General features: G+C 37.0%; 2 protein-coding genes and 2 long non-coding RNA genes across 6 annotated transcripts in view; 3 read left to right on the top strand and 1 right to left on the bottom strand.

The window, feature by feature from the left end:
- The first annotated feature begins 115 nt into the window (after positions 1-115).
- On the top strand, positions 116-11,331 carry LOC103704213 (E3 ubiquitin-protein ligase At3g02290-like). 2 transcript variants are annotated; one of them, XM_026803493.2, is made up of 5 exons: positions 116-310; positions 787-1,200; positions 5,366-5,792; positions 7,817-7,926; positions 11,032-11,331. In XM_026803493.2, exons 2-5 carry the CDS (start codon positions 1,081-1,083, stop codon positions 11,056-11,058), a joined length of 684 nt encoding a protein of 227 aa, XP_026659294.2. In that variant the 5' UTR covers positions 116-310; positions 787-1,080; the 3' UTR covers positions 11,059-11,331. The 2 variants fall into 2 exon arrangements, with proteins under 2 accessions (XP_026659294.2, XP_038990032.1); XM_039134104.1 differs by having other exon boundaries at positions 116-323.
- Positions 11,332-15,987: 4,656 nt separating this feature from the next.
- Positions 15,988-26,861, bottom strand: part of LOC103704212 (truncated transcription factor CAULIFLOWER A) — a 34,546-nt gene continuing 23,672 nt past the window's right edge. For both annotated transcript variants that reach the window (XM_008787408.2, XM_008787409.2), the window contains one exon: positions 15,988-16,511. In XM_008787408.2, the coding sequence (XP_008785630.2) occupies positions 16,388-16,511 (124 nt within the window). In that variant the 3' untranslated portion in view covers positions 15,988-16,387. The remainder of the gene's footprint in view (positions 16,512-26,861) is intronic.
- Positions 18,427-20,367, top strand: LOC120113245. Its single transcript, XR_005515042.1, has 3 exons — positions 18,427-18,605; positions 19,396-19,444; positions 20,203-20,367. It is a non-coding gene; the product is annotated as an uncharacterized LOC120113245 (long non-coding RNA).
- Positions 21,460-26,013, top strand: LOC120113244. Its single transcript, XR_005515041.1, has 3 exons — positions 21,460-24,252; positions 25,042-25,090; positions 25,849-26,013. It is a non-coding gene; the product is annotated as an uncharacterized LOC120113244 (long non-coding RNA).

The following is a 26,861-nucleotide window of genomic DNA, read 5'->3' as shown; positions in this document are numbered from 1 at the left end:
CTACCCATGGGTCCCACCTACCCATGGGTCCCACCGAAACTTGAGGTCAGTTTCCTTTCAAGTCAAAGTCAGCCGTGTTATTAAAAGAGAAGGAAAGGATAAAATCACTGTTGGATCTTTGCCCTTCAATGCGCGCACCAAATCCTCCTGATCACCGCGCTTTCTATTCCGTCTTTATTTATTTCTTTCTCCTCCCGGCTCTCGCCGGCTAAAAAATCCAGCGGAATCTAGAAATCAAGAGTCCGCATTTAGGGTGATTTAATTCGGTTTGTCCGCTGGCCGCTGCGATCGGTTTCCATTCTTCTCTCAGGTTGCATCTCCAGGTGCCAAACTGCTGATTTGTCGTTTCACTCGTTGAATCGTTTTAAAATGATCGTTTTTGGAATAAAAGAGTTCTCGGACGACCGTTAATCAATATTCGGTGGTAGTTTGAATAGATTCTATCTGTAATTTTGGTATATTTGATTCCACTTTTGGTCAGATTTTGTTGGGATTTTGGCAGCTAAGAATCTGTTCTAAAAATAGAAAATACAACGAAGAAAAAGGGGGAATTATGGCACGAGATTATCTTTCCCTTTGATTTCGATTCATCATCATCATCTTCTTCTTCTAAATATCTTTTCTTTGCTTTGGGGTTTTTGTTCTCCTAATTGGGTATGACTTTTTTAAACACTTTTTTTTTTTGTAATATCTTATGTAAATTTGTTCCTTTTTTTGAACTTTATAACTGCATTGGTTCAGAAAAACGGTGATTAAGAAGAATATGTTTTCTTCCTTTGTTGACAGGTATCGGCGGAACGGGCAATTCTCGTTCAGCAAAAAAATTTGAGCTTGGAGCTTTTGTTTGTGATTAATCTGTCTTCTTCCACAAATTGATGGACTTTGAAGGGGGAGAGAGGGTTCAGGCTCGCCGGAATCTGTGATTTCTGTGAGCAGAACATCCTCTCTTCTTATTCGAAGTTTTGCATTAACTTCTTACTTTATTGTGAAAAAGAAAGAAAACAGAAGATATTCATAACCAATTTGTAGAGTCGGGATTGGAGAATTGGTCCTGAAGAGCTTGATTGAGAGTTTGGGGTTATGGGATCTGTTTGTTCCTGCTTTCACATAGGGGATTTCGAAGATTATGCACATGCCAATGCTTCAATTTGTACACACTGCATCTGTTTCAGTTGCTTGACTCAGCAGTTGATACATGTGGTATGTTTTGATATCATCTTTTAAGTTTCCTCCAAGAGTTTGATTTTTGAGTAATATTGGGAACTTAGAAACTTTCTTGTCATATTCAAGGTAAAAAAATTACCCTTGCTATTAAAGTTAGCTTGTGCGCCTGTTCTTTTGCCCTGAAAAATACCAATTGTTTCCAGGACTTCTGGCTGAGGTTGACAGGATGCAGTGACTTGTTGAAACTTTCAGATATTTAAGTTGAAATTAGTGTACAATTCTAACAAGAATAAACTGTATAGAAGATCATGTTTTTTGGGTTCTGATGAACTTAAGATAAAGCAAATTGGCATTGCACTACCCTTGTTTGAAGGTCAGATACAAGACATGAACAACAAAGAATTTAATTATGTACCAACGAGTCATGAGTAGTGGAGACACCCTCTATTTTGTAATTAATGTATGTATGGATATATATATATATACACACACACACACACATATATATATGTGTGTGTGTGTGTGTATTATTTAAAGTTGCTTATGGAAATATCGTTATAATGGTAATATAATAAACTTGCAAGAGCTATAATTACAACATCCAAAACTTCTTGCTAAGCACTTATTAAATGGTCTTTATTATGAAAAAGTGTGAGAACAGTCCATCATTAGTTATATACTTCTTGTTGTGAATCCAGAATCAGGTACTGGAAGATTAATGTACATAAAGAGTTTTTAAATGACTTGATATTTTAGAGTGTCTTTAGTAACTGGAAGAAGCCATTAGAAACTTAGAGGTTTTCATTTTTTTTAATAGTTCTAAACTTTGAGATTAGTTATTTTAACCATGCTGTCAGCTTTGTCCTATTAGAGATCTCTTGTCCCCATTAACTTTATGATATTTCAGTTATAACATGCCATGAGTTGCCTTCATTGTTTTTTCCTAAAATTTTCAATATGAAGATTTGCCTTTACTGGGATATTAATATGTTCTGTTTTACCAGAATATTAAGGTTTCCTTTTGCTTTCTGCCATTAACTTTTGCACTTGTTATAAGTACATGATTGTTATCACAAGGAGGCTGGTGCTGCTTACTATTTTGCAAATGATAGAATGTGTGTTGTTTGGACAGTGAAATGAGTGAATTGTAGATCAGGACTCTAGCAGTTTAAGGGAATGATGTTCAGAATTTGAGCTACTAAAACACTGCATGGTTTGCACCACTGGTTGGGACATGGGTGGAGTTGAGGATTCCTTGTTCCACTAATATTATCACTGTCTCAATTAATTTTAGAATGATGAATAAGAATGCCTGAGCTAGGAAATACATGCAGAATGTTAGTGTTAACTGTTCATGAGTTATTCTTGAAACTTCAGGCGGTATCTAATAAACCATTTTTATTGCACTTACTAGATTGTTGAGCTATTGAAAGGGATGACTAACATATACGTTGCAAAAATGAGGATGCTATGTTTTTCAGTAAAAACTGAAAATTAAAAAATGATAGAATTCCTGCAGAGGTGCTAGGGTTACCATTGGAAGGAAATGAAGTGAATGAAATTATTACAAGTTTAGTGAGTGTTAGCTGGTTGCAAATTTAACTTGAAGGTTTTGAAAATTGGAGACTAAAGAAGACATGGATGAAAGTAGTGAGAAAATGATATTTTATGCTTCTCCAGAGGAGTTGGCCTTTGATAGGATGCAATATCTATGTACAATCTGCAAAGCTGGTTGAAAACATTGAGATCTAAGACATATAAAAGAGACCTACATGTTATTTTGCATGGGATGAAGTGTGTTTCAATGCAACTAGTTTGAACAAAGGAAATATATATGTGATGAGGTGGATAGCTGTTGAGGCAAAGATCCATGATGGCTGAGAAACACTAGAGATGGACCATCTCATGAGGTCCTGTTGAACCTATTAAATCTGCTACCTGCTTCATGAGCTAAGTCTGCTATTTTATAGATGACTGGTCCGTACGGTACAGTCTTTGAAATAGGGGACAGCACTGGGTGCAAAACATCTTGATATGCATCGGTACAAATGAACAAAAAAGGAGAAAGCATATCAAGCATTACTTGGTTTTGATACTTCTGATAAGATATAGCATAATACTGTCCCGATTTGGCTAATATCGGTGTATAGGCCCTGTTATAATGGATCATAGGTGGCATAGAGCCAGAATGCACTAGTTTTGAACTCTTTGTTCACAAGTCAAAACTATGAAGGAAGCCACTGTACCAGTGGAGTACTGAAAGCAAGAAGCATCAAAATTTCGTATTTGAAGTAGGAAGAAGCTGCTAAATGCCTAGGTATAAAGATGGGTATCCCCATCCTCTTGCTTGCCAATATCAGATTCAAGATGAGGCAAAGGGTCTCATGAATTTGGAACCGAAGCCAAAGCTGCGGAACTGCATTCAGTACTGTTATGACTTGGAGTAACTAGTAATTCCTCACTTTATATGCTTTTCCGCTTTCTGATTACTATAAACCATGTCAATATCTGCAGAATGCAAATGCCTATAACCTATGATGTTCACTCCTTTACTTCAACTAACACTTGTATATAGATCTTATGAGAATTGATGATATAATAGTGGCCCTTAATTTCTGAGATACCCATAAAATTTATGTAATGGGATGAAAGATGCCCATTGAATATGTTTAAGTTGGTCTTTAATGCTCAGCAGAAAATTCTGCAATATACAAGGTATACTTTTTCTTTTTTCTAGTATAACTTATCCAATTTTCAGTTATCTCTTCAAATTTTCCTTTTGTCATAATTTTGTCTTGGTTGACATGCAGTGCTTCTTTTTTGCTTCCATTTTTGTGTTTTTCTTTTTGCCACATCATGGTTGACAAAGGAACTTGTACTCTTTGCTTGGAGTTTTGTTCTTCTAACTATGTTTAGAGTCTGGCATGTGCAGTTATCTTTTTATTGATAGAGCCTAGGCTAGGAGAGTAGTGGGGGTTTATGATTAGATTTTCCTCCCACACTATATTTTTGGTGCTTTATTAAGGTGAGGCCTGGCATCAGGCTTTGAGGCTGGCTGTATGAAGCTGGCCTCAAAGCCTCTCTCATGTATATATTAGTAGATGTTAGATATACTGTATTCTGTTAAAATAAATAGATATTTTCAGATTCTGGCATTTGCAGGCCAAACAAGGGCTAGTTTTATCACTGCCACCTAGTGAATTTGGATGGATGCAAAGAAATAATTGCTGACATCTATTAAAAATCTTTACAGGACTGGTAATGCTTAATTGCTGGGTAGCCAGCATGCATGACAAGAACAATTTTGGTTTTATGTTGACAAGAGTAATCTTTTTATTAGACAATTTGTTCTTATTCTAGTCAATCCTTGATTACTGTAGTTATGCAGCATTTGTGCAAATATATATTATGCTTAGCTGTTACAACACTTGTGAAGTATCTATCATTGTCCACTACAACCTACTTGTGATAACTGGTGCATTTATCTTTTTTATTTTTTAAGAGAAGTAATATGCTCATCGACGTTTGTCAAAGTTAACCTTGCCTGGAGGGAACATGGGTGTTGTATCTATCGACTAGTGTTGAATCCTATGTTTGGCAGAATCTTGTATCATGCCTGGCTGCTGTAACATCATTAGCTCCACTTCCCATGACATCAGATTGGAACAACACAATCAATAACTGTCTATTTAAAGTAATTTACCTCATGTTTCTAAGTTTATTGAAATCATCATGTTTTATCATATGATATGATGCCCTTTCTCCTTTTAAACCTTACGAATAGTTGTATAGTTGAAGAATGGTTTTTCCCTATGTTCATTCACATGAAGGTAAGATACACCATCAAATTTCCACAATTAGCTTAAAAATGTATTGCAATTTCATTTATATCTTTTTGAGAATGAGCACACTTTGTTTATTTCAAGGGTGCCCGTCTTATATCTAAATTTATATACCTTTTCATCCCCTTATATTGGTACCAGTAGATAACAAATTGTATCCTTGACATGGACAAATTTATATCCATTTGTGATTTTGACAATCAGTTCACGGTAGTGAACAAGTTGGGTGGTGATATTAGGCAGTCTGATGTTGAATTTGGTGTCACTGATTTTTGATATTTACAAGATCATGAAGAAATTCCTTACCTGAAATTTATGATATGCATGTGGGAAGCTATCGTTGTCTTTCATCTTTGCAGTACACGGCATTATTTCAAAGAGGGGAGGTGCGTGCTATCCCTTCATCTGTGGAGGGAACTGCTCCTTTAGCTTCAGCTGCACTAGTCACAGATGATTTTATACCTGATACCTACCGCCCTCCTCCAAGGCCTTTACCTTATGATGATCCTAGGTGCTCACGGCTGCAACGTGACGGACTTGTCTCAAGGCGTGATAAGTCCTTGAGCCATTTCCATGAGGAATCTGAACCACTTAGAAGAAATAGTAGTTATACTGAAATGGAAACGATGAGCAGAGTAGACAAGTGTGGATCTGACTATGATAGAGGTTCCAAGTTATGCGATTCTGAGTCCTTGCTGAAACACCCCTTGACAGAAGACACAAAAGGGGCAACTTATTTTTTTCCTTCATCCGAAGATGAAGATGTGTGCCCAACATGTCTTGAAGGTAGATAGCAGCAACCCTGTATTATACGTTCTCTTTATGAGTTAACCTAAAGTTTGCTTATCTATTATCTCATTTATCAACTCTATCTGCTAAGTCCAAATGAACAAATTTGATTTTCTCTACCTGCCAACCGTGTATTTGATCAAATTTGATCAACCAGGAAAAGAACAAATGTCTCCAGAAAGGATGCTCAGGTGGCATATCTTTCCGCAGTCACTTATGTTTCCAATGACATATGTTTAAAATTTTCTGTAACCAACCTCTTATTGCTCTACACATGTTCTTATACCAAAAATGTGATTGCTCATCTGCTGTTCATATATTCCCCCTTTAGATTTCTTCTTCATATACTATTTGAAGGAAGTACTTCTATATTGATGCAGATAGTCCAAAGATCATGATTGTCAAGTATTATTCCATTGCACATTTTATGTTTGCTGAGAGGATGTTTAATATTACTTTGTGGCACTTAGCAGACGGTATCGGAATATTTATTGACTTTTTGGGTCCTTTATGCAAAACATTTATTTAAATAGTTTGACAATGTCCGTTATACTTGTTATAACATGTCATGACGGCTTTCTGGTCAACCTGTTGTAATTATAACAAGAAAGCTTGTATTATTTATAATTTTCTCTAAAGTTTTTCCTAAATTTCAGTATTCTCCAGTTTTAATAATTAAAATGTAAGCATCCAAGAAACATTGTTTACAAGTATATAACATAATTACTCTTTTGAGAGATGATATGAGGCTGTTTTACAAACCTTCTTTGGTGGCCCATGAATGTTTCCCCTCTCTTGGATAGATAATATTCTTGGCATCCCATGTACTTACTGATAAAATATAAGGCCACTTCTATGAATTGGTTATTTTGATGATTTTGCTATCTTATTCACTTGATGTTGTCTTTGGTAAATGTCATAATTTCTTTCAGTTCCATGTGGATTGCCTGCACATGATGCAGTATTACCTCCAATTCTTGTGAAGCATACCCTCATCCATTTTGATTTCTAATGCATATGCAATCATGAAAATTGTTCATCTCTCATAATTTCTGTATCCATGCATGAGAATCAGGTTGGAAATGAATCTGCCTTATACTTGTTTAGGATTGATATACCTTAACTGAGCTGTCACAGGATGTTTTTCCAGAAGTCCCATGTGGCAGGTTAACCTCATGGACTGTATTTGACCCTCCTAACCTAGAACATTATAAAGTGGCATCTCTTCACGTTTAGACACTACAAATTGGCATCTCTTCACGTTTAAAAAATATACAAAGCTTTGTTTGGTTCTTTCTTGCAATGGTGTCTAATATTTGTTAGGTTTTTGCAAGTTGATGGACTTCAGAGCATAATGCAGCATTTTCTTTTCCTTTTACCAATGCCATGTGTAATAGATCGGGCCTGCTGATATATGTATATTCGTGATACAACATGCCATATGATATATGTATATTCGTGATACAACGTGCCATATGTTTCCCCTAGACCCAATCATTTGATTACTTTTGTTTAGAGCTTCAATAATCCAAATTCTATAAGCTCTTAACTCAAGCCCCCACCTTGTACTGTGTTGGTTTGCATTTGCAAGAGTTATTAATACTAATAGTATTAATCTGAGTTTTGTAGTGATGTATATAGTACTTGTTTTTAATTTTGTGAAAGTCAAACCAAAACCTAATGGTACTGTGAACCTCTTTTCCCATCATTTTGCATTTCTTTCCTATGATCCTCATAAATAATGTATTTTACAGTGCATATTGCAATTGAAATTTCGGCGTTCCTTTTAAAAAACCTTTACTCAGCTTTGTCTTTTTAAATAATGAAAATCTGTTTTTCTCATGAATGCTAATCAGGGTTCGCCAAGAAATGGGGTTTAATTTCAATTGCTGAAAATTTATGTGCTTTTACAAATAGAATAGTTTGTTTTGGAGGATAAAAAAATGTTACCTTCTTTAGCATGCACTTGTGATATTGAAAGTATGCTCATTTGCATCTTTGTCATAATCATTTATTTGCAGAATATACTTCAGAAAATCCAAGGATTATAATGCAGTGCACTCATCATTTCCACCTTAGTTGTATATATGAGTGGATGGAGAGAAGTGATGCCTGTCCAATCTGTGGCAAGGTAACTGCTTTCTTCCTAGTGGTAATAATAACTATCAATTCCGTCATTTACTTTAGTGGTAAAGTTGTTTGTCTACTGCATTTAAAATTCTTACAGTCAATCGGTATTTTGTAAGTTGAAGGCATAGTTATAACCAAGGTACGTTGAACCGGTACCAGTAGGCGAACCGGTTGCCTACCAGTCCGGTTCGAGATGGTTTGTACCGGAACCGGTCTGGTACGAACTGTTTTTTTTTCCCTCCTTCGGTTCTCGTCCGCGTGTCCGCATGCGGCCGCGGGTTAAAAAAAAAGGCCACAGAGTGGCATTTAGTGGCATTTATGACCTGTGCGGGCGGGAAAAATGCACGCTCTGGTTTAAAATCCACAGCGCACGCGCGCTGTGGTTAAAAAAAAAATCCGGTACTGGTGCGAACCGGCCAGTTCGCACAGGTACGGGCCGGTACACAGTTGGAACGTATGCGTACCGGTCGGTATCAGTTCGAAACTAGTTGGAACCGGTATCCACGCTGTCCGGGTACCGATTTCAGGCCGGATTGGTTTGTACCGGGCCGAACCGGCCGGTATGGACCGGTTCGGTAGACCATATGATACAGGTGGACGTCATACAACTTGCATGCCATTTTCAGAGTATTAAATAGCCGAATTTAGAAAAGTTATTAAGATAAAAGTTTCCGGTCTCTTTCTTCCATATTAAGGTGACTCATGACCTTTCATTTTCTTTTGTCTTTTCATGTTACCCATGATTTGCCTATAAATAGTCATGAATAGTAATGAGGAGGCATCCAAGTTTTGAATGAAAGTTATCTTCCTCCTTGCATCAGAAATTTTTCTTGTCTTTTCTCCCACTTCTATTGGATGGCAAATTGATCCAAGCGGTATCAATGGTCATAACCAATGTAGCATAAAATAGAGCCATTATAGTGGAAGAAAGGCAGGCATAAAGAGAGTGGGTAATAACTCAACTCATTTTGTCATATATCTATTCTTTTTTTTTTTTTAATCTCTATGGGACCTGTAGAATACAATGTGACCAATTTTATGCTTTGTCATGGCAAACAGGCAGTATTTGTCAACATAATTTTTATTCCTTATGGTACTACTTGCCTATTCCGGTATGTACACCAATAGATCTTTTAACAATGTGCATTGAAATTTTAAGTCCTGTTCTTTTCTGCATCCAAAGCACGTATAGATTGATGAAACAGTATCTTTCTACTAGCACTCATAGTAATCATATTTTTATATCCAACAATTTTTCTGATTAAATAAATTTCCTGGCTTAGCAAAGTTTAAGTTTAAATAGAAAATGTGGCACATTATTATAGTCAGGATGGTTGCATTATAAATTTTATACATGTCTACTCTTCAACATATTTGTCACCGCATAAGATCCCGGTTGTATCTATATGTAGTTGGCTTTATGGGTCTCAGAAGCTCCATCAATGTACAGCTCCATTTGGAGTTGGGTATCTGCCTTAATTTTTGTAAGGCTCTATGAATCATATATGTGGGTATATGTGCTTGCATTCATGAATTTTTGAGTACCCATTTTCTCGTAACTGGATAATTTATTAATGGTACATAAACATTTTTCAATATTTTACTTCTTGCTGCTGTATGACTATGCAGACAGATACCTTATTGGCTTTACCATTGTACTCTCTAGTGGGTGATTCCCATCAACATTCTTGGTCAGATTAGCTCAAGTTATCCAACATGCCAATAAGATTAAATGTGCTTTCAGAATTGGCATTCATTAGATTTATGAAGGTTGAGTTTCATTAATAGGAAGTTTTGTGTTCTTTAAAACTTTAGATTGATCATCTTGATTCTTTGATTTAAGATCCTCAATCTGTGATAGATGTCATTTTCCCACTGGCACCATGTAGCATAGAACCCCAACTGACAGAAACCTTAAATTTGTGACATTCTATACTATATTCAAATGATCGATGCTTGAGGAAATAATATTATTCCATTGTCTCTTAAAGATCTAATGTAATGACATGGTCATGCTCACTGTCAATGACAATCATATGTGGATTACTATAGCAGGGTTGGTTGGAAGACCCTTAAACTGCTGCTCTTTATTCATGACCCCAAAAAAGAGAAGAAAAAAAACTTTTAATCATCTTCCACATTATTATCTTTATCCTCAAATTAAATAATGAAAATGGTGATAAATTCTACTAAAGTGACTGTGAGTTCATTAGATGTTGAGTTCTTCTATATGGAAAGAAAATGAATCTAGATATAGAACAGAGTCGTTGGTGCCATGTTGTTGAGTGGAGATTGAATTCGGGTAGAAAGAAGCCTCAAAAGTTAGGACCTAACTTTTTGATGGGTTAATTGTTGAAGTCTGAGCTCTAATACCAAATAACACAGCTGTCATGATAGACAAGTGGAAAATTTCTTCTTTCTCCTGTATGAGATATCCTGGAAAGAACCTGAGCTTCCCCTGAATCTGCAGGAGACTAATCATAGAAACTTTTGAGATTACATAATGCACCATCCATTTATTCAAGTATTCTTTTATTGTCTATATTCCATTGCAGAGACAAATGTCTTGACTCAAAGAGTTAAAAGATCACTGGGAACATGTTCTTAGATTTTTCTAAACATTGGTTAAACAATTTATACTAAAAGATGTTTGCCTAGTTGGTTGACCATAATTGATGATGGGCTATATAAGTTGGAAATTTATGATTAGTTCCTTCTAAAAAGCAGTGATGTCGCGGTCTCATGTTGGCTAGAACTCAAAAAAATGATGCTCTGTAACTAGAGAAATTAGGCCCAAAGAAAGGAGAGGAGATCCTGGATATATGGTTAATAAATTGGAAATCTTTAGAAGTGGTTAGCCTCAAATTTATTGATTCATGTTCAATATGGTTTTGAGTTGACGGTGAATATGAAAACTGAAAAGAATTCAGTAATCCAGCATCTAACAACGAGGCTTTCGAATAACTGATATGATATGTCTCAAAATTAATTTTTTTTGTTAACGAGTGACAGCGCATATTGTTGTTTCATACAATTTCATTCTGGCAAACTGTTTTGTTGGTGGTTGCTCATTTTACTATATTTGTTCACTGGTGTCTTTTGACAGATGATGGTGTTTAATGAAACAGCGTGATCTCATGGTCAGTATCCATTTCTTCAGCAGATGATTCAGAGTATAAGCTTGTATTTGAGTCTGTAGGACTCCAAAGGTTGTGTATATATCTATTGCAAGTCTGCTCTTCACCATTTCATCAAAAAAGAAAAAAGTCTGCTCTTCACCATACTTTTAGTAGATTCAAAGGGCAGATGGGAGTCATCATGTGGTGTTCAGTGATTTGCGATGCTTTTTTTTCTTTGAATTCACCAATATATATACATGCACTTATAAGCATGTTTAGCATGTACATTTTCATCAAAGAAGTTTGGGTGGGGTGTCAATTTGAACTAGCATTATGGGCGATATGTTTAATATCTGCACCTCCATGAAAGATAATATCATTAATTATTTAAAATGAGTATTTTACGAATAGGTTGCATATTGTGAAAATGAGTAAGGTTTTGAATATTTAATGAATTTCTGAACAATCTAATTACTTAGTATAGCTTGGATAATCATTTAGGCCCGAGTCATACATCGAACCTAAGTTTTACTTAAAAGTCTTAAACCACAGCCAAGCAGCAAATGAGACCTCAGGATGATGTTATTCGACATGGTCCTTTTTTTTTTTCCTTCTGTTGTTGGTAAAAGGGAACGCCATCTTTGAATAATATTAACAAAAGCGTAGATGACTAAGATTTATACTATCAAATTGAAGCAGCAAATCCAACTTCGGGTGAACAGTAGCACTTCCAGGGATATCACAATTAAATTCTCTCCTTGCTAAACAGTCTGTAGGGAAATTGGCCTCTCATGATTTGAAGCCAAGGGATCCAACTTCAAAGGTATGAAGAATCTCAAGAAGAAGTATATTTGGTGGCTCACCTTCAAGCAATAGTTTTCTGTACTTCAAATAGAAAACTGCAACCATAAAACCTTCATAAAGGAGAAGGCCATAGTGGTCTCTAATGAGGAACCTAAGAGCACCTTGATTACCTCTAAGTAAGTTATCAAAGTTAATCTTCAAAGTCCTGAGAGAGGGGGTGCCCAATGAACCTGTAAAGGTGAGGAAGGGGAGCTATTAGAGCTGCAAGGAAATCCAATACCCTGAACGACCGAAGAAAGGTATGAATATTGTCCCCACAAACTCAAGGGCTAGACGAATGGATTGATGAGTAATAAGTCTTGGGTTTGAGATAGTCAACAGGAACACTCTGTCGTTGTGGTGGCTCCATAGCATTCAACCACAATAAGCAACAATGCTCTTTAGAGGGATTGAATTCCTTTCTAAAAGATAGTTCAATATCAGATTAGAGGAATCGAAATGGATTGAAGCCGAAATCATGGCAAAGATATGATCCCAGGTTTCTCTAGCAATGCGGAACACAATGACAGAACATGATCCATATCCTCATCAAAGTCACAAACATCACAGGTGGTTGCATTAGGGTCAAGAATGCCCATGCACGATAAGAGAGACTTTCATAGGAATTAATGCCGTGCGACTTTTCACTAAATAACTTAGCCCTTGGGGCAACCCACAATCTCCAAATAGAAGAGAAGACCTTTGAATCAACACTATCAATTCGTGATAAACCTCTTGAGCCTTCAATTTGTGGGAACCGGTTTTATGCCAAGTCAACCAATCTTCACATCTGAATCTCAGAATAGCAAGAGAAGAAATTTCAGCAACCATCTCCATGCTAGATATCTCATGAAGCAGAGGAACATCCCAAGAGCTACAATTTGTAAGCAGGTTGAAGACATCTTTACCCTTCGGGCAGAAATATATATTGACAGGAATTGACCTTCTGATCAAAGGAACATTTAGATAACCAAGCATCATTTAGAATGTCAATAATGTTTCCATCTCCTATGTATCACTGATATGCAAATTGAATGGTCGAGGCAGAACAAGAAATAGCTTTCTAAATGGCTGAACATTTTCATCTACATCTGTAGGTCCCCCAAGAGCCATTGAAACCATACTTAGAAACAACCAAGTTAAACCACGGGGAGTCCGGCTTTAGAATAGTATTAGCTACAGCTCTAGCTAGGGAAGCTCTATGCCCGACCACCAAGTCATGAATGCCAAGACTTCCTTGACTGTTTGGAGTACATAGTGTCTCCCAGGAAGCCAAATGAATTCCCCTCCGATCAATCTCATGTCCCCACAAAAAAGGATCTGAAAATATGCTGAATTCTGTCAATAACAATGGATGACATAGCACAATTAGCATTCAAATATAGAGGGGAATAGATTGAGGCACAAGCGAGCCACCTGAGATAAGATCCTCTATTTCCATCCATCTAGCTTACCATTCAGCTTTTCCAAAAGGGGTTGAAAGTTGGTTACTTTCGAGTGTTCATCTGAAACTCGAATGCTGAGGTAATTAAGAGTCTTTGAGTTAATCTTGACCTACAACATATCTGAAATGTCTCACCATTCATCTTAGGGATGAAAAAAAAAGTTGAAATTTTTTCAATATTCACAAGTTGACCAGACTGATAGCAATGAGAAGACATAATTTGCTTCAGAGTAATTACATTTGATCTCCTCATCCTCGCAATCAATAGTAGGTCATCCGCAAACATCAATTGCGAGATCAGAGGACCATTTGACTTCGACTGAAAGGCTTGCAAAGATTCACTTTCTGCAGCTACCTGCAGAGTTCTAGACAGCATATCAGAGCATAAAACAAATATAAGGGGGGATAGATGGCTACCATGGTGAAGACACAATATAGACTAGAACCAATTTGATGGAGAGCCATTAATCAACACAACGAACATCAGGTTGCACACACATGCAGTAATCCACTCGACAAGTTTGTAGCGGAAGCCAAAATGCTTAAGATCGGTAAGTAGATATCTCTATTTCATCCGATCATAAGTTCTCTCCATGTCTACCTTGATGATCATAAGAGCATTCCTACATGAGGCCGTTTCCATTAAATGAAAAATTTCTTGGTCCATAAGCATGTTATCAGATATTTGCCTACTAGGAATGAAAGCACCCTGCTCTTTTCACACTAGTTTAGACATAAATACCTTCATTCGATTCACCAAAATCTTGGCCACTAGTTTATACAAAGAATTATACAAGCTAATTGGCCTAAAGTCCTTAAATTCAATGGGATTGATTTTCTCGGGAATTAGGGTGATATATGTTAGTTTCCAAGAGTCTAGGGTCATACCTGAAGCAAGGACATCCTGAACTCCAGCAATCTCCAAAGCTGTAACAGGGGCTATCAATCTATCCTCCATTACTTCATACAAAGTAGGTGGCAGAACAAATGAACCATCTGACAATTCCATGGACCACTTAGATCAGAAGTAATTCTAAAATGATCTACGAATATCATCAACATTTCCATCAGCATGCCATCTTACTAACAATTTTAACAATTCTGTTCTCTCGCATCGTAGAATTGTTGCCTTCTGAAAGAAATTAGTGTTCAAATCACCCTCTTTTAGCAACCTGATATGGTCCTTGTTTGAGGCGGCAGCTGGCAGCCTATACTGCCTCATAGGTAATAAAAAAGATACTTCTGCCGAGTTTAGAGACTTCGTTCCATGTTAAGGTGCACTCAGTATCATTGGGAAGAGGTTTAGGCCGCCAACTACAAAGGTTGGATTTATGATGGTGGGTTTTTGGATGAAATGCTGATGCCATTCTGACCTTTCTTCTCCCATGTGAATTGGGGAACAAGCACGCTACATAGGAGTGTGAGATTTCTTCCATGTCCACTCTGCTGACGAATTATTAGTCATTGGCCACTAGATTGGTGACCCTAATCTTAATATCTAAAGCTTGCTTTGGGGTGCCAAGCTAGGCCACATGGGTTACAAGTTAATGTAGACCAGCTCTTTCACGAACTCACAATTCAGGTTTGGGAGACCTGCTTCCAGTGGTGCTCCAATCTGGGATGCCTGTCTCGACCTTCGTGGAGCTCTTACAGGCAGCACCACTAGGGCATCTTGGGCTCAAGGCATTAGAGCCGCCTATATTGTCTATCAGGTTTGGTTGGCCATAAATGCTTACATCTTTGAGGTCACCTAGTGATCAACGAGATTCGTTTTGGAAAGCGCTTTGATGCAGTTTGCTGAGGTCGCCCACCCCTCTATTGCTAGAGAGACTGCAACAGCTCGGAATACTTGGGGTTTCCTTTCTACTTCTACAGCGACCCATATGGTGTTCTTTATCTGGAAGTCTCTACCCTCAAGCTTCCTCAAGTTCAACTTTGATAGCAGTGGTGTGGATGGTGGGTATGGGCAAATCTAGTTTCGTTATCCGAGGCCAGAATTCGAGCTTGGTTGCGGTAAGTGGTACATCGATCTTTGAGACCTCCATACCTAGGGGGGAGCTAAGGATGGCCTGGATTGGTATCACCTTTGAGGCTGGTTCTAAGAGCTGATTGCATTGTTATCGAAGGTGACTTGACCACGATAGTTGGGTGGATTCAAAGGCAGGCAAGGTCGGTTGCTGCCTACCCACTTCTACATGACATCTGGAGAAGTTCCATAGAGTGTCTCTAGTAGCCGAGCACATCTACAAAGAAACAAATAGGGCAGCCGACTGGGTTGTTTTTTATGTAGCTCAGCACTCGAGTAAGATCCTGTGGACTGATTCGCCTTCCATCCCGCTTCCACTTTAGAATATTTTATTTTCTGACTTTATGTAATGTATCCATATTAGATACGTATGATCCATTCGTCCTACCAAAAAAAAACAATTCGAAAAACTTAAGCTATTGAGGGGAAAAACTCACAATTCAAAAAACTTAAGCTATTGGGTAGAGACTCAGTGCATAATCACACATTTAATGGATTTCTTCTAGCAAGAAATGCAATAGATCGCAATATGCAGCACCATTATGCTGATCATAATATTTGATATATGTTTCAGCCTAATCCAGGAAAATTATGGAAATTATTCGACCGAAGCACACTTCAGTTGCCACATAGGAGAACAGAGAAAAAAACTAACATTTCTTGCATATTCTGACATAATAGTTTTCTTTACATTCTTTCATTCTAATAACAGATAGTTTCTACGCTCCACTTATTCCGGCAAACACTACATATGAAACAAGAGGGATTAACGTTTCATAAATATTATACATAGATAACATAATTATATCCATCTTCGAGTCCAAGATCCCATCAAGTTCCAAAGCCGACTCATATAATATCACTCCTAGTAGAACATGCTGGTAAGAGAACAGTGGAGCTCAAATCCAAGAATAGCCTATATAGGATTCAGGCTTGGCTCCTGTAGCTGAAAGGTCTCACACCATCATCTGCTGGCCGGGATGCAATGGAGCGGTCTGGCTCATGACAGACGTCACCATTCCTGGATGCATTACTTAAAATTTCTGGAAGGAGAGTAATCTACCCACTCATGTGGCAAAGAACCATTGCTATATGCCTGGGCAAGGGTTTGCATGACTTCCTGCCCTCCAATTGTGCCTCTAACTTGATTCGATCTGCATTTAGAAGGAAAAAGAAAGCGTCAACTTAAATTGCATCTAATATATTCCATCATTGCTTATGCTTTTATTAGAATTTGTGGGCATCTGGGGACTACAGGCAATTTCTCTTTTTTGTTGTTTCTGGGGAAAAAAATAAAAGAATCGAGGATGGATATTCTACTAGAAGAAGATTCCAGCATTTTTGCCCCATGTCAATGATTAGATGACCCGCTATCAATTTCAGCATCCTTTTCGTTGTTTCGTGCATGAAGTCCTACTTTTGGGGTGGTTATCTTCTGGGAGGTTTGTCGTTTCCTTGAAGTTTTTATGGAGCTCCTGCATCTTATTTCCGCCATATCTCAAGCAGTTTTTATGTTGTTTTACTACCATGTATTAGAACGGTTTGTTTGTCACAATTTCTAAAATAATAATTAAAAAAAAGGAATAAAAAGGAATCCCTCAAACAGCATGCTACATACAAATCTAATTTACATGCAGATCACAACAGAATACCTTTTTCTTCTTTCAATATTGAAAATCTACATACAGTGTAGAGTGAATTGGTTCCAACCATATACCATCAAAATAATAAACATACATCAATGACCGAAAACTGTAACCTTTGTTGATTGGCATCTCTTCCCCAAGGGCTTGCATTAGATGAGTTCCAAGATGCCAGTCATGAATATTGCTTAAAATAAACACATATCAGTGGTATTCGCAAGCAATTGCATTTATTGGTTTTTGCTGCTCCAAAGTTCAACGCAGCAGCATTTGTTGCATATATTAGTTTCATTCTTGAGAATATTTGTAAAATGGAAAGTCACTTCCTCACATATAACAAAAGAACCAGTCAACATCATCAACAATTTAGCAGCGAGATTAATTTCCCATCAGTAAAAATATCAAAGACAGGTCAGAAAAATATGAAAGGCATCTTTCAAAATGGTCATCATCATGTTGGTGTGGTCCCTCTCCTTGTGGGACCCACATCATTGAAAAATTTTAAAAAAAAGATAAGATAACGTGCCGGTGTTTTTGTTTTCCACAATAGTAACCATTAGAAACCAAGGAACGTGAACTACGGAAAAACAAGAAAGGAAACGAGAAGAAAACAAAGAAGAAAAGAAGAAAAAAATGCTACTTTATCGGATGATAGGATGGTTGATTTTATTCAGATTTAGCTGAAATTAGTATTTTGTTTTTGGCATTGAAAGCTACAGATATAATTGTTTGGATCTTTAAAAAGCCTTCTCTAATGATTATTTCAAGCATCAACACTTAGTGAGAACCACCAGTTGAACCTCAGTTGAGAAAATTTACCAGAGAGTATTGGCCTTTTCAGAGAATATTCTCCTTGAGAGTATGGATGATTACTGATAGAAGAGAATCAGAAAGCTACTAAGAGGCTATAAATCATAAACAAAAGAGAGTGGTTAAAAGTGATGCAGGAGAAGATAAAATTCTTGCATGGGAACGAGAACTGCACATTTGAGTTGATGGAACTATCTAAAGATAAGAGAGGACTCAAGAATAAGTGGGTATTCAAAGTTGAAGACCGAAGAGAAGAGATCGTAGCTAAGGCACAAGACATAGTTGGTTGTAAAAGATTTTGGTCAGAAAAAGGGTATCGACTTTAAGAATTTTTTTCATATGTGGTCAAGATGTCTTTTTTTTTTTGCTAAAGCGAATGTATCATACACGACGGGTACGGATATACTCAAGAAAGTCAAAAGATAACACATCCCGAAGTGCTCCGGGTAAGTCATTCTCCCCCAGCCAAAGGGTTTTCTAGAATGGTTAGCCCCATAAGAGGCTACCCAATCTGTTGTCCCGTTGGCCTCACGATACACATCTTAGCTGGCCTGGATGGCCATCTCCCCATGCACCATAGCCCGAATGTCCCTGAGCAATGGGTGGCTATTGTGAGAGCCCAGTTCATTAACCGGCCGCATACAGCTAGACCAGTGGGCCAGGCCTATTGGCCGTTGCGGCCTCTAACTCTTCGGGGGCTATAAAAGCTTCGCACGTCCTTCCTCAGCGATAGGGTTTTCTGTACCCACGTTGATGCCGCCGGAGAGGGGCGTCGCAGTTCATCCCCGAAGCCAGGTAAGCCCCTGACCACCTCGTTTTCTTTCCTGCATTTCCTCCTCCCGATCCACATGGGAGGATAGATCAATTACCAAAAAAAAAAAAAAGAAAGAAAAGAAAAGAAAAGAAGAAGAAGAAGAAGAAGAGGAAGGGAAGGGGAAGGGCTTTACCTGTGGTCTTCGACGGCAGATCCATCGTGGGAAGCGGTCGCAGGCTCAGCCACAGCCGTCCTGCGGGCGCTGCTGGCCGGTCGCGGGCGTCGTCGGCCTTGGCCGATCACCTCCCAAGCGATCCGGCATGGAGGTCTTCCCCCTTTGCTTCGCAGGAAAAGAGGGGAGATCTAATGAATCGTGAAAGGAAAAGAAGAGAAAAAGAAAAAGGGAAGAAGGAGAAGGCCAACTGCCGCGGCTTTTCTTCTTCTCCGGTGCGCGTCTCCTCCGCGAGAAGAAGGAGAGGGCCGATCGCCATGGACGCCGCCGGCCATGGTTCAGCTCCTGCAGACCTCGCCCTCCTCCCTTCGTGGGAGAAGAATGGAGAAGAGAGGAAGGAGGAGTCGGGAGAAGATAAGAGGAGGAGAAGAAAAAGAAAGAAGAAAGCAAGGGAGAAGCTTCGGGAAGAAACAGGAAGAGAAGAAAAGAAAAGGAAAGAAAAAGAAAAAGAAGGAAAAAGGAAAGAAAAAGAAAAGAAAAGAAAAGAAAAGAAAAGAAAAGAAATAAAATAATAATAAATAAATAAATATAATAAAATAAAATAAAATAAATAGTAAAGTTGAGAATAGCAAATAATTGATTTTATATGATATTAATAGGTACAGTGGAGTTGCCCAACTGTACTTAGGGATTCGTGAGCGAATCAATGTAAGTAACCTTGGCACTGATCTTAAAGTTTTTAAATTACTATTTATTCATCATTATGAAAATGTATTGCTTACGATATATTTTCCTCAAAATTAGGATCAAGTATATGATTGCATGTGATACATGAATTTGATTAAAGAGCATCCTTCATGAATATTTGATGATGTATGAGTTATGAAATTATGATTATGTTAGACTGCATGAAAAATGATATTTGAGGCATGTTTATGCATTTTAAATTATATAATGCCATTTATCATTTTCAAACCTATTTATGATGATTATGATTTATGAAAGAAAAAGAATATGATTTATGAACTCTCAGATAGCTATGACCACCTCTAGAAATAGAGGCCAGTCGACACCCTGGAGCTAGCATCCAAAGAATAACAGGCCCTCTGCCAACGGGTTAAAGTTGGTAACGAATAACAGAATTAGTCGACTAAGATTAACAGGCCCTGTCACGGGATTATAGTGACCATAGCAGCACATCCGTCTGAGAGTATGTTTTATAAAGTATGGATAAATGGCAATATTTCTATATGACTTGCATTATCATGGTTATGAACTTTCATGGATGGATCATGCATTGCTTTATGACCTGATTTGTGTATATCATCTATAAAATGTTTTATTTTACCACAACTGTTGGCTTTTTAATCACTGCATTGGCATAATTGTACTTGATCAAATAAGATAGTACCTGGTTACTTACTGAGCTGTGTAGCTCATACCTTTTTATCCACTTTTTTCTACAGATGAATAAGACTACTAGGAGCAGGGAGCTTGGTGTTATTCAGGGTTGGGGTAACTGAAAATGTTATGTAATATATAATTTTAGAAGCTCTGTACTGTTCCAACTTCATGAATAATGTTATGACACTAGTAAATGAAACTATTTATTTTTATTATGAAATTTTAAATGGCTTCGTGTTATTGTGTGCATAAGATTGCAATAGCACGGCCGTGTCATGATCCGGATTTGGGGCGTGACATTTAGTGGTATCAGAGCTTAGGTTTAAGATCATTGGGATTATGACAATTAAACTATCAGAAGCTAGGTTTAAGATCACTTAGGATTGCGATATGAATGGTACAAGAACTTAAGGTTTAAGACTACTAAGGACTGTGGCACAAGTGGCTTTAAGTTGGAAGTTTAAGATCATTGAGGATTGTAACAAAATTGGAATCAGAACAAAGGTTTAAGAGCAATAGGGAATGTGACAGGAATATATGAGAGCTTAAAGTTTAAGATCACTAGTGATTGTGATAGAAATGTAGCAAATTTTTAAATTATGATTAAATTAGATTTTGACTAATATTAAGTGGAGTACTAGCCATGGAATATTAAAGTACACTGTGATTGTTTGTGTATTAGTATATAAGTGATTTTGGAAGATCAACTTGATATTGGGGTACTGTGGATAATGCTTCTAGTTTGTAGTTAATTATTTTGATGGCAAGATAGGGTTCATTCATAAGTTGTTTAAGGCTTGGACAAGAAAAGATTTTATATTCTTCGAGAATGAAATATGTATGACAATTATGCATGAAACTGTTATATAGAAAGAAAATATATTTGAGGATGAGACTTTAAAGTTTTTCCTTTGTTTACTTGGAATATGAAATATTAGATGTTTTCCAATTACAATGCGAATTGGTATTTTGATTGAAAGTCATTTAGTAAATTTTGAGAATAATTATCAATCTTGAAAAATATTTGAGGCTCAAATGTTCTACTATGGATAAAGTGTAGTAGTTTATGATCCTGTAATAAATCAATTAAATGAATATTAGTTGATGTTTTGACCAAAAAAAAAAAAAATATAAGTCAAGGCTATGAGTTGGTTTTGGATTTTGTATCACCATTGATGAAATGCTAATGTGATTTCATGAGAGGCCTAAATAAGTTTAACCAAAAAAAAAAAAAGATTCGGGATGGTTGAATGTGCTTATGAGTAAGTTAATTTGAAATCTTTTAATTCATCGGAGTATAGAATTAATATTCTAAAAAAAAAAGAAATCAATATCAAATTGTAGAATGGAATTATCAAGGAAATTTAGAGTTGGCTTAGCTCGAATTGGATTTAGAATATGATTACATGATAAGTCAATGATGCAAATATGGCAATTATCTCGAGGATTAACCTTGATCTAGTATGCATCGGAAGCAAGGATAAAAAAAAAATAATTTTGCTTGGATATTAAAAAAAAAAGAATGATGATGATATGGGCTCAATTGGAAATGTAAGTGGAATCAGCAATAGAGTTTGATATGGGAACATGTTCAATAGCACATGATGTTTCACAAGTTGTATTTAGTGATCCCTGTTTCTAAGATTTGAAATAAATTGTTTCATCTCTAATTGATGGGCAATTATTAAATACCTTTGTTTACCACTGAGAAGCAAGTTTAAATTGTTTCATGAGGAAGGTGAAAGTTATGAATAATAATTCCACATATCATTGTCTAGTGGAAGGAGCACAAGAGAAGAAGATTTTTTTTTTTAAATAGAGATCTTACGATAAAAGTATGCATCCCTTTCTTTTAATGGATATGTGAAATTCAGAATCACCTAGCAATGCTAAAATAGGGCAGATTATTGTTCATGCAATTTAAGGATACCTAATATAACATATTAGGATATTGAGAAACAATTTCAAGAAGTTTACACCTTCCGAGCTTAAAATTTTCCAAGATGACTTGAAAGTTCATCTCTTACTAGGAAAGAAGGCTCATTTTCTACGGATGAAGTTGCTGAAGATGGAAAATTTGTTTAAAGCATTTGTCACTTATTTAAGGAAAAAAAAAATTCTAGCTAAGTAAATTCGATCAAGATGGAGGAAAGATTTGAAGTGTAAATACACATGTGGTGGAAATATTTATGATGATTTTGTTAACAAACCACATAAATTATAGTTTGACCAGCTAAGCAATTTTTCTATGGAGTTACAGAGAGTGAAGAAGAGAATTGTGGTATTTTCATTACTGGCTTATATGAATTAAAGGAGAAAAGTCACAACTTCAGAACTGCCTGTGTAGCCCTCAACTCAATCAATATCCATCAACTGCTTCTCCAAACTGTATGAATGAACTTAGTAAGTATCAAAAAAAAAAGGTGGTAGGATGCTCAATCCCTTAGCAGCTAAAAAATAAAATAAAATAAGGTTTCTACTATTAACAAGGAAGGAATCAAAGAAGAGAAACAAGTTCATCAAAATGATATGCAAAAGGCAGAGAAATGAGGTATTTAATAGTTCTATTTGTAGACAAGTAGTATTTTGATCAAAAGTTATTAGTGAATCTAAAGAATTTTGATGTTTTGAATCAGAGTGCGCAGCGAAAACATAGTGATTTGAATTATTTATCTAAGTTGGTCAGAAGTATTATTTCTTTGATTCAGAAAGTTTTAATAATAAAAGATTTGATTTGTTTTCTTGTGTAGTAGAACTTTTCTTGATAAATGAAAGAAAAATGTTCTGATTTTTGGATGTCGTTGTGCTATCTTAGATTCTCCAATTTTATGTTGTGTTAAGAAATTCTTAGCATTTTTTGACTAGAATTAATGGATCATCAATTTTGATCTTGGATTTGGAATATATTGGTATAGACCTCCTCCCTCCTAAATCTAAAGCTTGAATTTCTTCAATTAAGATCAACCCTCTATCTGATTGAAAGAAATTGCAGTTGTCAATCAACTTTGATGAATATCTATCAAAGGTGGATTAGAGTTGTTTATGATCTAATCTTGTGATAGATCGGTTAATTGAGAGAAGTTGATATTTTGACAAAGAAACTTAATGTTCTTATTCAGAATTAAAATGTTGTTTTTTTTGTTTATAAGAGAAAAGTTTGATTTAAATCGCTTACCAAAGGAATCAAATGTGGAAGTATCGGACCTTATTCTTTCGATAAAATCTAATGATGAAGTTGTATTGATAAGTAGAATTATTGGAAGACTTGAGTTAGTTTTCTAGTGGAGAAGAATGTTGTTGATTCTATGGATAATTTGGAGGTAGCTATGTAATTTTCACCAATAGGTTCTGTTATAGTTGACTATTCTTGGGAGAATCTTGGGAATCTTAAATTTAGTGTTAACGGACTGACAGTTCCTTGGTTGGGCTTAGATCTGGAATGCTTTAATATTCATTCCCTACTCCTAGTTATGACATTGTCAATCTATCTAAATGAAAGGGTTTGAGGTTTTTCTAGGATAAAGGTTGATCATTAATTCATGGGTAAAGTTAAGAGAAGAAAAAGGATTATAGATTATGAAAAGTATTCGATGCTAATGCTTTAACCTATTTGCATTAAGCGATTATGATTTCTGTCCGGAATTAATCATGAACAATTAATTTCTTGGGCAAACAATTATGGTATTTGAAATCCAAGGTTGAAAGATTAGCCTTGTTTTGGAAGAGATCAAAACAACTCCTATGTGTTACAGGTAGAAAGGGTCAAGTTTTGAGATGCCGTGATTTTGCCAAAAATTTTGTGAGTAAGCACTCTCTGAGTGAGACTACTTTGGAGCTCGAGAATGATATGATGGTTACATACCTTCAAAGTTTGAAGCTCCAAGTAAGTTAATTTCGAGGACAAAATTTTTTTTAAGGGGGAAAGAATGTGAGAGCCCAGTTCATTAACCGGCCGCATACAGCTAGACCAGTGGGCCAGGCCTATTGGCCGTTGCGGCCTCTAACTCTTCGGGGGCTATAAAAGCTTCGCACGTCCTTCCTCAGCGATAGGGTTTTCTGTACCCACGTTGATGCCGCCGGAGAGGGGCGTCGCAGTTCATCCCCGAAGCCAGGTAAGCCCCTGACCACCTCGTTTTCTTTCCTGCATTTCCTCCTCCCGATCCACATGGGAGGATAGATCAATTACCAAAAAAAAAAAAAGAAAGAAAAGAAAAGAAAAGAAGAAGAAGAAGAAGAAGAGGAAGGGAAGGGGAAGGGCTTTACCTGTGGTCTTCGACGGCAGATCCATCGTGGGAAGCGGTCGCAGGCTCAGCCACAGCCGTCCTGCGGGCGCTGCTGGCCGGTCGCGGGCGTCGTCGGCCTTGGCCGATCACCTCCCAAGCGATCCGGCATGGAGGTCTTCCCCCTTTGCTTCGCAGGAAAAGAGGGGAGATCTAATGAATCGTGAAAGGAAAAGAAGAGAAAAAGAAAAAGGGAAGAAGGAGAAGGCCAACTGCCGCGGCTTTTCTTCTTCTCCGGTGCGCGTCTCCTCCGCGAGAAGAAGGAGAGGGCCGATCGCCATGGACGCCGCCGGCCATGGTTCAGCTCCTGCAGACCTCGCCCTCCTCCCTTCGTGGGAGAAGAATGGAGAAGAGAGGAAGGAGGAGTCGGGAGAAGATAAGAGGAGGAGAAGAAAAAGAAAGAAGAAAGCAAGGGAGAAGCTTCGGGAAGAAACAGGAAGAGAAGAAAAGAAAAGGAAAGAAAAAGAAAAAGAAGGAAAAAGGAAAGAAAAAGAAAAGAAAAGAAAAGAAAAGAAAAGAAAAGAAATAAAATAATAATAAATAAATAAATATAATAAAATAAAATAAAATAAATAGTAAAGTTGAGAATAGCAAATAATTGATTTTATATGATATTAATAGGTACAGTGGAGTTGCCCAACTGTACTTAGGGATTCGTGAGCGAATCAATGTAAGTAACCTTGGCACTGATCTTAAAGTTTTTAAATTACTATTTATTCATCATTATGAAAATGTATTGCTTACGATATATTTTCCTCAAAATTAGGATCAAGTATATGATTGCATGTGATACATGAATTTGATTAAAGAGCATCCTTCATGAATATTTGATGATGTATGAGTTATGAAATTATGATTATGTTAGACTGCATGAAAAATGATATTTGAGGCATGTTTATGCATTTTAAATTATATAATGCCATTTATCATTTTCAAACCTATTTATGATGATTATGATTTATGAAAGAAAAAGAATATGATTTATGAACTCTCAGATAGCTATGACCACCTCTAGAAATAGAGGCCAGTCGACACCCTGGAGCTAGCATCCAAAGAATAACAGGCCCTCTGCCAACGGGTTAAAGTTGGTAACGAATAACAGAATTAGTCGACTAAGATTAACAGGCCCTGTCACGGGATTATAGTGACCATAGCAGCACATCCGTCTGAGAGTATGTTTTATAAAGTATGGATAAATGGCAATATTTCTATATGACTTGCATTATCATGGTTATGAACTTTCATGGATGGATCATGCATTGCTTTATGACCTGATTTGTGTATATCATCTATAAAATGTTTTATTTTACCACAACTGTTGGCTTTTTAATCACTGCATTGGCATAATTGTACTTGATCAAATAAGATAGTACCTGGTTACTTACTGAGCTGTGTAGCTCATACCTTTTTATCCACTTTTTTCTACAGATGAATAAGACTACTAGGAGCAGGGAGCTTGGTGTTATTCAGGGTTGGGGTAACTGAAAATGTTATGTAATATATAATTTTAGAAGCTCTGTACTGTTCCAACTTCATGAATAATGTTATGACACTAGTAAATGAAACTATTTATTTTTATTATGAAATTTTAAATGGCTTCGTGTTATTGTGTGCATAAGATTGCAATAGCACGGCCGTGTCATGATCCGGATTTGGGGCGTGACAGCTATGCTTACACCCCCCGCGCTCCTCCGGATCCAATCGATGACTGTCGTCGAATCGCCCTCGAGTACTACAACACATGTAAACAAAGAGCAATATTAGAAATCAAGCCAGGCCAGGCTTCCCTCAACTCCAACCCCGGAACTGAGATGTTGAAGATCTGGCAGCCTCCAGCCGCAATCACCCTGGAGTCCGGCCTTCTTTAATCCGAGTTATTTTTGGTTTATTTCTACGAATGATTTTTAGGATTGAACAACTTGATGTGAAAACTATCTTCCTCCATTGTGACTTAGAGAAAAAATTTATATAGAGCAGCCAGAAGGGTTTATAGTGAAAGGCAAAGAGCATCTAATGTGCAGATTAATGAAGACTTTGTATGAGCTCAAGCAGGCATCTCAGCAGTGGTATAAAAAGTTTGATTCATTTTTTATGGACCATAGGTATAACAAAACTACTTCTGATTATTGTGTTTATAAAGAAATTCTCTGATGGAGATTTTATTATTCCTTTGCTTTATATGATGTCATATTGATTGTTGGACATGATGCTAAAAAGATTGAAAGCTTGAAAGGAGAGTTAAGTAAGTTCTTTGCCATGAAGGACTTGGGGTCGGCTAAACAAATCCTTGGCATTAGAATTGTGAGGCCCAATAGTCCCACATCGGAAAGACTCGTTCCAGAGCCTGGGCATATGAGGCGGGTGTCTCCAAATCCTGTAGACGCGTTTTGGGTGGAAAACAAAACCGGGGAGGGGTGAAGGACGCTTGCGTGAAGCCCCGG

Source organism: Phoenix dactylifera, chromosome 15 (genome assembly GCF_009389715.1).
Source record: "Phoenix dactylifera cultivar Barhee BC4 chromosome 15, palm_55x_up_171113_PBpolish2nd_filt_p, whole genome shotgun sequence".
Taxonomy (NCBI): Eukaryota; Viridiplantae; Streptophyta; class Magnoliopsida; order Arecales; family Arecaceae; genus Phoenix; species Phoenix dactylifera.
Note: the sequence above shows the minus strand (reverse complement) of the source record. Positions and strands in the feature narration are given on the sequence as shown.